The sequence below is a fragment of the Anneissia japonica genome, unplaced genomic scaffold (assembly GCF_011630105.1).
Source record: "Anneissia japonica isolate Jap-2015-1 unplaced genomic scaffold, ASM1163010v1 scaffold14072_len149563_cov130, whole genome shotgun sequence".
Classification (NCBI taxonomy): domain Eukaryota; kingdom Metazoa; phylum Echinodermata; class Crinoidea; order Comatulida; family Comatulidae; genus Anneissia; species Anneissia japonica.
In genome coordinates, this window is record NW_022742657.1 from 129,980 (window position 1) to 140,743 (window position 10,764).

Genomic DNA, 10,764 nt, shown 5'->3' on the forward strand with positions numbered 1-10,764 from the left:
ACTAAATTTTAAACATGATTTCTTAATATGTTGCACTCTTATACTCTAATCCTTTATATTATCATGTATTATCACATCAGATGGTGTAATGCCTGTCTCTTATACACATCTAGATGTGCAGCTTCGTACTGGCCTATAATGAACATAGTTGATTTCTCGTAACCAGTTGGACTTGTTTTCTATTATACTGGCATCACCCCATCTTAAAAAGATATTAGACCGACTGGAGCGTTGCTTATCTCGCATCGCATGTTCAAAACCGCTCTGAAAATTATATTCATGATTATTGCCGAATTCTATAGCGCCACCAATCGACACTGCCTCAAACGTCCAGGAAAAAAAATTTCGCGTGCCGCCTAGCCCTAGGCTATAATTTAGCTAGTAGTACATTTAATATAAATAGTACAGTAGTAGTTGCCTAGGCTAGGTCTCTAGTAAGGCTAGGCCTTCCCAGTGTCACTACTCTAGTTCTCTAGATAGTAGTAGTAATAATTCAATTCAATTCATTTCTAATCACCTCTCCTAGGAGAAAAACCATCCGCGTACATTTTTGTAATATAAACAGATTCAATAAAATCAAATATTATACAGCACTACAAACAATGTAACAAATTAATTAAATAATGTACAATGTTGAAATTATATAATCCACTCAAAAAGTTATATTATAATAATAATAAAATATAATAGAATAGGGTAGAACCTATATAGTATTAGTATAAGCTAAGTTGATTCCTTTCTTTTGAGCCGCCGGCCCCTAAGCAATACAATGACCGGTAGGCCCTACCTCTACCTTGTGTTAATAATCTTTAATGCGTATTTAGGCCTTTATTTAGTCTTTTATTTTTTTTATAATAGCCTATAGGTCATCGTCCAACAAAATATCATGTAATATATTTTCTTTCACATTTTTTCAGTTCCTTTCTGTCCCTCCCGGGGTATCAACGTTTTTTCGCGCTTTTTTCGGTACCTTTCAGTTACACAAAAAGTAGAACATGGGCAACTAAATATGTTATTTGGTGGGGAGGGGGGTTAAAATATTTAGCTACAGGGAAACCAGGGGTGTTATTGCGGATGGAATAGTTATTAAACCGTAGCCGGAAGTTGGTGCCCGTTCCCCCAATGTAATGGCCTTTGTTGCAAAAGAGCATGCTATTAGGTACGGTAATTAGTAAAATGACAATTTAGAGGAGGTGGGGGAGGGGGAAGGAGCAGTTTATAGTAAGATGTGTTATTAAGTGTTATTGAACTGTTTGTGTTTTTATGACGACAGACCTGGTAGCGAGCTATATTACATGTGGTGGTTGACGTGTTACCGTTATGAGTGTTGGGTGTACGAAGTTCAGATGATGCAAAAATGGATTTAAGGTTAGGTACTGTCTAGTAGTGGGGGGAGGATCAGAGAAAAGAGGCTTGATTTCTGTGTCATTCTGCAGGAACCTATAATCCTGATTTAATATTTTAGATAATTTATTTATTATTTCAATATACTATATTATATTTTAGGTTTTAAATAGGCCTATTTGCCTTTCATTATTCTTTTTTTTTTATAGGCCCACATTTATTTAATTTATAATAATGCTAAGGCCTATATTTTTTTTATTTGTCATAGCCGTTTCCTGTTCTTCTTGGTTTTAATTATGCCCTATGTTTAGCTAATCCATTAACCATGGATGAATTAATTCCTCCATGCATTACTATAGTACTACTTTCCCACAGTCCACCACTTGATCATTCATTGTTCTGCCTTATCACTGTTTATCTACACATATCATTAATCCTTTATCGTATGCAGATTTGTTTATTAATTGTGTATCACCAAGAAACTCAATATGTCCATTTTATGTCAAGCGTTGACTAATAAGAGTAGCCAATATAATCGCCCAATAATTTAGTGTTTCTGAAGTCAATATTTTCGTTTGAGTTTCATTACCGTTACGCTATATTTCTATGTTACAGCTTCGAAACACTCGCAGACACACTTTCTCTATGTATGTGTAGGGGGCCTATACATAGGATGTCTCTTATACACATCTAGATGTGTATAAGAGACATATATATGAGTGTGTGTATGTGTAATTATGTATATAAGTATATCGAAAGGTACTGTGCAACTTATATAATTTGATATTAATTTATATAATTGTTTATTTAGTGGATAATGAGCCTATTATTATTTTTTCTCTCTTTTTCTTTTATTGTCGTGATTGAATTAAACAAAATCGCAAGTTGTTACCAAGAACAACCTGCGATTTTTTTCGCAGTTGTTTTCACACGTACTGAGTTTTCAGTACATTATAGTTATTAATAATATTAATGATGGTAATAATAATTTAATAATAATAATAATAATAATAATAATAATAATAATAATAATAATAATAATAATAATAATAATATTATTATTATTATTAAAGTCACTCTGATAATGTTACAGTTAATTGGATTTTATTTGGGGTTTTTGGCTTAAGTTCTGCGAACTTATATTAAACTCCATCCACACTTGCATCACCATATTTAATGTAATTTAGGCATTTTCTTGAGTTTATCAAATTATAGATTAATTATTAGGCAATTTTTTTAATATTAAATTTTAAACATGTTTTCTTAACATTGTAGCGCTCTTATTCTCTAATACTTTATATTATCATGTATTATCACATCAGATTGTGTAATGCATACTCCAGGTGCCGGGGTGGGCCCGATCGTATGGGGATTCTGTGTTTCGGCGCTGCTTGTGTCGTCATCATGAATTAATTGGTGTTGGGATGTTGGGTCCCTGGGTCCCTGTACGGTGGCGTGCGTTTCGATGCTTGGAATGTGTATTATGCTATCTTATCTGAGATTAATCAATGGTACTTTCGGTTTTATCATATTATCTTGAAATATGTTTGCATATACCTTATACCATATATTGTTTTTCCTAATTTTTTAATTGTAATTTTGTATAAAGATTAAGTTGATTGATTGGCTGTTATGTATATGCATGTGTGGAAAAAACCTAATAAACAAGCATACAAACCGTAGGAAAGTAATCGAGTAGTAAAGTTTGGCGTCACTGTATTTAAATAGCAGATGAAAAATATAATTAATTGAATCAGATGCAGATCGTTGAAAACGAAAACTAGACTGAAAGTTAGAAAGATTAGACTGCACAACAGTATTAAGTCGATCACATAATATGACACTTTCAAGGAGTTTGCATAAAGGAGAAGTGACACAGGGCGATAATTATGAAAATTAATTTTATCAGATTCAGATGAATTATGAATTGGATACGCAATGGCTTCCTTCCAAACTGCAGGAATACAACAGTCGTTAACGGAAAGAGTAAAATGAAATAGCCAGGAAAAGGAGCACACAAATGATCAAACAGCTTAATAACAGTTACGAAGAGAATTCAGGACCTGGAGATTTAGAGTTACTAAGATTTTTAGATGCAGGGAGATCGTCAGATGGGGTGATATTTAGAAAGTCATGGAATAGAGGTGGGGCACATAAATTTGGGATAGAAAAAGGAGAGTCAGATGAACATTTATTAGTGATTATCAAATTAAACTACGAGGAAATAACATGAGGCGAATTAATGGGTGCACTAATTTGAAAGTTTGCGAGGACTTATTGCTGGTTGGTAAAATGTTTTGTATTTTTGACCGTCAGTTACATCGAACGTCCACCGTAAACGGAGCCATCTGAAACATCCATATACACCTTATTATTTATTGAATTTCATTTTAACTGAATATCGTGATGGACCACATGACGAGTAGGCCAATTAAATAAAAAGATTGTGAAAATCATATCTATTATCGGTGCAATGACGATTGATTCCATACAAACAATTACAAGCAATAAATTTCACCACATTTATCCTGTTCACACAATACCTAATTCACTTAAAAATAATTATCGCAATCAATTTAGGCCCTATATGCATGTGAAAGGAGCAATATATTGCCGGGTACATGCTGATTACAGCACAATTATCGGTTAAAACAATATTAAATGATGTTTAATAATGATTAATGATCAATTTAACAACAATAATAATAATAATAATAATAATATTATTAATAATAATAATAATAGTAATAATGATTATTGTCGACTTATAGCGCATATTGTAGACTAACCTCTATGCGCTTTACAATAATGATATCGATAATTTAAGGTGATTGTAATACGATAGCAATAATAATGACACTAAAGATAGTAACAACGGTAACGATAGCCATCTCAAACATCAATATACACCTCATTAGTTATTTAATGGCAACGGTATTAATTTATAGTTTACTTTTGCTTAATAATAATATTGTTTATTTGTTTCTATTTTTTAAGGTTCTTACATTTTAACCAAATAACTGAACTAAACCAAGGTGTATTCAGTGGTTTGACTAGTCTTCAAACATTGTAAGTGACAATCCAAAGGTTATGAATAATTGTATTATCATATTAATTATTTTTATTTAATGTATGGTTGTTTATAATTGTGATAAATTGTAATAAAAATAACAACAACAACAACAACACCACCACCACCTCCACCAACAACAACAACAACACCACCACCACCAACAACAACAACAACAACAACAACAACAACAACAACAACAACAACAACAACAACAACAACAACAACAACAACAACAACAACAACAACAACAACAACAACAACAACAACAACAACAACAACAACAACAACAACAACAACAACAACAACAACAACAACAACAACAACAACAACAACAACAACAACAACAACAACAACAACAACAACAACAACAACAACAACAACAACAACAACAACAACAACAACAACAACAACAACAACAACAACAACAACAACAACAACAACAACAACAACAACAACAACAACAACAACAACAACAACAACAACAACAACAACAACAACAACAACAACAACAACAACAACAACAANNCTGTCTCTTATACACATCTAGATGTGTATTATATATATATATATATATGTTTATATATATATACATATATATATGCTTATATATATATATAAATATATGTATATATGTATGTATGTGTATGTGTGTGTGTGCGTGTGTGTATGTATAATTATGTATATAAGTATATAGAAAGGTACTTTGCAACTTATATAATTTGATATTAATTAATATAATTGTTTATTTAGTGAATAATGAGCCTATTATTTTTTTTTCTCTCTTTTTCTTTTATTGTCGTGGTTGAATTAAACAAAATCGTAAGTTATTCAGTACATTATAGATATTAATAATATTAATGATGGTGATAATAATTATTTTTATTATTATTATTAAAGTCACTCTGATAATGTTACAGTTAATTGGATTTTAATTGGGGTTTTTGACTTAAGTTCTGCGAAATCATATTAAACTCCATCCATACTTGCATCACCATATTTAATGTAATTTAGTCATTTTCTTGAGTTTATCAAATTATATATTAATTATTAGGCAATTTTTTAAATATTAAATTTTAAACATGTTTTCTTAACATTGTAGCGCTCTTATTCTCTAATACTTTATATTATCATGTATTATCACATCAGATTGTGTAATGCATACTCCAGGTGCCGGGGTGGGCCCGATCGTATGGGGATTGTGTGTTTCGGCGCTGCTTGTGTTGTCATCATGAATTAATTGGTGTTGGGTCTCTGGGTCCCTGTACGGTGGCGTGCGTTTCGATGCTTGGAATGTGTATTATGCTATCTTATCTGAGATTAATCAGTGGTACTTTCGGTTTTATCGTATTATCTTGTAATATGTTTGCATATACCTTATACCATATATTGTTTTTCCTAATTTTGTAATTGTAATTTGGTTAATTTTGTATAAAGATTAAGTTGATTGATTGGCTGTTATGTATATGCATGTGTGGAAAAAACCTAATAAACCAGCATACAATCCGTAGGAAAGTAATCGGGTACAAGGTTTGGCGTCACTGTATTTAAATAGCCTGTGAAAAATATAATTAATTGAATCAGATGCAGATCGTTGAAAACGAAAACCAGACTGAAAGTTAGAAAGATTGGACTGCACAACAGTATTAAATCGATCACATAATATGACACTTTCAAGGAGTTTGCATAAAGGAGAAGTGACAGACACAGGGCGATAATTATGAAAATTAATTTTATCAGATTCAGATGAATTATGAATTGGATGCGCAATGGCTTCCTTCCAATCTGCAGGAATACAACAATCGTTAACGGAAATAGTAAAATAAAATAGCCAGGAAAAGGAGCACACAAATGATCAAACAGCTTAATAACAGTTACGAAGAGAATTCAGGACCTGGATATTTAGAGTTAGTAAGATTTTAGTAAGATTTGCAGGGAGAACGTCAGATGGGGTGATATTTAGAAAGTCATGGAATAGAGGTGGGGCACATGAACTTGGGATAGAAAAAGGAGAGTCAGATGAACATTTATTAGTAATTATCAAATTAAACTACGAGGAAATAAAATGAGGCGAATTAATGGGTGCACTAATTTGAAAGTTTGCGAGGACTTATTGATGGCTGGTAAAATGTTTTGTATTTTTGACCGTCAGTTACATCGAACGTCCACCGTAAACGGAGCCATCTGAAACATTCATATACACTTCATTAGTTATTGAATTTCATTTTAACTGAATATCGTGATGAACCACATGACGAGTAGGCCAATTAAATACAAAGATTGTGAAAATCATATCTATTATCGGTGCAATGACGATTGATTCCATACAAACATAAAATATTGATCGCAATCAATTGAGAACCTATATGCATGTGAAAGGAGCAATATATTGCCGGTTACATACTGATTACAGCTCAATTATCGGTTAAAACATTATTAAATAATGTTTAATAATGATAAAAATCATGGTGCTTTTTTTATTAAATCAATTTAACAACAACAACAACAACAACAACAATAATAATAATAATAATAATAATAATAATAATAATCATAATTGTCGACTTATATAGCGCATATTGTAGACTAACCTCTATGCGCTTTACAATAACGATATCGATAATTTAAGGTGATTGTAATACGATAGCAATAATGATGACACTAAAGATAGCAACAACGGTAACGATAGCCATCTCAAACATCAATATACACCTCATTAGTTATTTAATGGCAACATTCGGTTAAAACTCAAGCGCCTTCAAAAATAGAAACAAATAAACAATATTATTATTAAGCAAAGTAAACTATAAATTAATACCGAACTGAACTAGAACAAGGTGTAGTCTGTGGTTTGACTAGTCTTCAAACATTGTAAGTGACAATCCAAAGGTTATGAATAATTGTATTATCATATTAATTATTTTTATTTAATGCATGATTGTTTATAATTGTGATAAATTGCAGCAGCAGCAGCAGTTGTTTTTGTTGTTAAAGTTGTTTCTTTGTTCATATATATATATATATATATATATATATATATGTTTATATATATACATATATATATATGCTTATATATGTATATATATAAATATATGTATATATGTATGTATGTGTGTGTGCGTGTGTGTATGTATAATTATGTATATAAGTATATAGAAAGGTACTGTGGAACTTATATAATTTGATATTAATTATGATCGCAATCAATTTAGAACATATATGCATGTGAAAGGAGCAATATATTGCCGGTTACAGCTCAATTATCGTTTAAAACAATATTAAATAATGTTTAATAATGATTAAAATCATGGTGCTTTTTTTTATTAAATCAATTTAACAACAACAACAACAACAACAACAATAATAATAATAATAATAATAATAATAATAATAATAATAATAATAATCATAATTGTCGACTTATATTGCGCATATTGTAGACTAACCTCTATGCGCTTTACAATAACGATATCGATAATTTAAGGTGATTGTAATACGATAGCAATAATGATGACACTAAAGATAGCAACAACGGTAACGATAGCCATCTCAAACATCAATATACACCTCATTAGTTATTTAATGGCAACATTCGGTTAAAACTCAAGCGCCTTCAAAAATAGAAACAAATAAACAATATTATTATTAAGCAAAGTAAACTATAAATTAATACCGAACTGAACTAGAACAAGGTGTATTCAGTGGTTTGACTAGTCTTCAAACATTGTAAGTGACAATCTAAAGGTTATGAATAATTGTATTATCATATTAATTATTTTTATTTAATGTATGATTGTTTATAATTGTGATAAATTGCAGCAGCAGCAGCAGTTGTTTTTGTTGTTAAAGTTGTTTCTTTGTTCATATATATATATATATATATATATATATATATGTTTATATATATACATATATATATATGCTTATATATGTATATATATAAATATATGTATATATGTATGTATGTGTGTGTGCGTGTGTGTATGTATAATTATGTATATAAGTATATAGAAAGGTACTGTGGAACTTATATAATTTGATATTAATTAATATAATTGTTTATTTAGTGAATAATGAGTCTATTATTTTTTAATTGGATTTTAATTGGGGTTATTGACTTAGGTTCTGCGAACTTATATTAAACTCCATCCACACTTGCATCACCATATTTAATGTAATTTAGGCATTTTCTTGAGTTTATCAATTTATAGATTAATTATTAGGAAATTTTTTAAATATTAAATTTTAAACATTTTTTCTTAACATTGTAGCGCTCTTAATCTCTAATATATTAACATGTATTATCACATCAGATTGTGTAATGCATACTCCAGGTGCCGGGGTGGGCCCGATCGTATGGGGATTCGGTGTTCCGGCGCTGCTTGTGTCGTCATCATGAATTGATTTGTGTTGGGATGTTGGGTACCTGGGTCCCTGTACGGTGGCGTGCGTTTCCATGCTTGGAATGTGTATTTTGCTATCTTATCTGAGATTAATCAGTGGTACTTTCGGTTTTATCATATTATCTTGTAATATGTTTGCATATACCTTATACCATATATTGTTTTTCCTAATTTTGTAATTGTAATTTTGTAATTTTGTATATAGATTAAGTTGATTGATTGGCTGTTATGTATATGCATGTGTGGAAAAAAACCTAATAAACCAGCATACAAACCGTAGGAAAGTAATCAGGTACAAGGTTTGGCGTCACTGTATTTAAATAGCAGATGAAAAATATAATTAATTGAATCAGATGCAGATCGTTGAAAACGAAAACCAATCTGAAAGTTAGAAAGATTAGACTGCACAACAGTATTAAGTCGATCACAGAATATGACACTTTCAATGAGTTTGCATAAAGGAGAAGTGACAGACACAGGGCGATAAATATGGAAATTAATTTTATCAGATTCAGATGAATTATGAATTGGATGCGCAATGGCTTCCTTCCAATGTGCAGGAATACAACAATCGTTAACGGAAATAGTAAAATAAAATAGCCAGGAAAAGGAGCACACATGATCAAACAGCTTAATAACAGTTACGAAGAGAATCCAGGACCTGGAGATTTAGAGTTAGTAAGATTTTAGTAAGATTTGCAGGGAGAACGTCAGATGGGGTGATATTTAGAAAGTCATGGAATATCTATTATCGGTGCAATGACGATTGATTCCATACAAACAATTACAAGTAATAAATTTCACCCCATTTATCCTGTTCACACAATACCTATTTCACTTAAAATAATGATCGCAATCAATTTAGGCCCTATATGCACGTGAAAGGAGCAAATATATTGCCGGTTACATGCTGATTACAGCTCAATTATCGGTTAAAACAATATTAAATAATGTTTATTAATGATTAAAATCATGGTGCTTTTTTTTATTAAATCAATTTAACAACAACAACAACAACAATAATAATAATAATAATAATAATAATAATAATAATAATAATAATAATATTAAAAATAATAATAATAATAATAATAATATTCATAATTGTCGACTTATATAGCGCATATTGTAGACTAACCTCTATGCGCTTTACAATAACGATATCGATAATTTAAGGTGATTGTAATACGATAGCAATAATGATGACACTAAAGATAGTAACAACGGTAACGATAGCCATCTCAAACATCAATATACACCTCATTAGTTATTTAATGGCAACGGTATTAATTTATAGTTTACTTTTGCTTAATAATAATATTGTATTTTTTTTTCTATTATTCTATCTTTTTATACCTCATATATAAACATATATAGGAATATACCTGATCACACACATTAATTAATATTACTCACACACATACTGATAGATGTGTAGGAAAATAGTAGTAGTCAATGCATAGTTATTCGACCGTAAAAGGCCTTCATTATATACGTTGCTTTGTAACATACGATGTTAGTCCACTGATGAAGCCCTAACCGGCGAAACGTTTGGAATAAACTTGAAGTTTACAACATATGCTTTTCAAGTCTTCTTTGTTCATATATATATATATATATATATATATATATATATATATATATAAATTTTAAAAGGCAAATGGGAAAACACACAAAACAGCAAACGGCCACATAATGCAAAACTATAAATATAAATATATTGTTTCTAATCATGCTTGCATGAAATTCTCACTTTATACTATCTGGCTTTTTCAACCCTCTCACTCACTCGCCACTGAGGAAGGACTAGTGTTGTCCGAAAGCTCTGGTTCTATTTCTGGCTGTTTACTTACGTTTACTTTTTAGCTGTTGGTTATCATTTTTGTATCTCTACCGAGATCCAGCCATTGTTTCCCACTTCATTGTTGTTTTTCAGTATTTTGCCTT

General features: G+C 30.6%; 1 protein-coding gene across 1 annotated transcript in view; it reads left to right on the top strand.

The window, feature by feature from the left end:
* LOC117119206 (relaxin receptor 2-like) overlaps positions 1 to 4,413 on the top strand; it is a gene marked incomplete at its 3' end in the record, with an annotated part of 35,583 nt that extends 31,170 nt beyond the window's left edge. The window contains exon 7 of the mRNA XM_033264017.1: positions 4,342 to 4,413. Within this exon, the coding sequence (XP_033119908.1) occupies positions 4,342 to 4,413 (72 nt within the window). The remainder of the gene's footprint in view (positions 1 to 4,341) is intronic.
* Between the last annotated feature and the right edge of the window lie 6,351 nt (positions 4,414 to 10,764).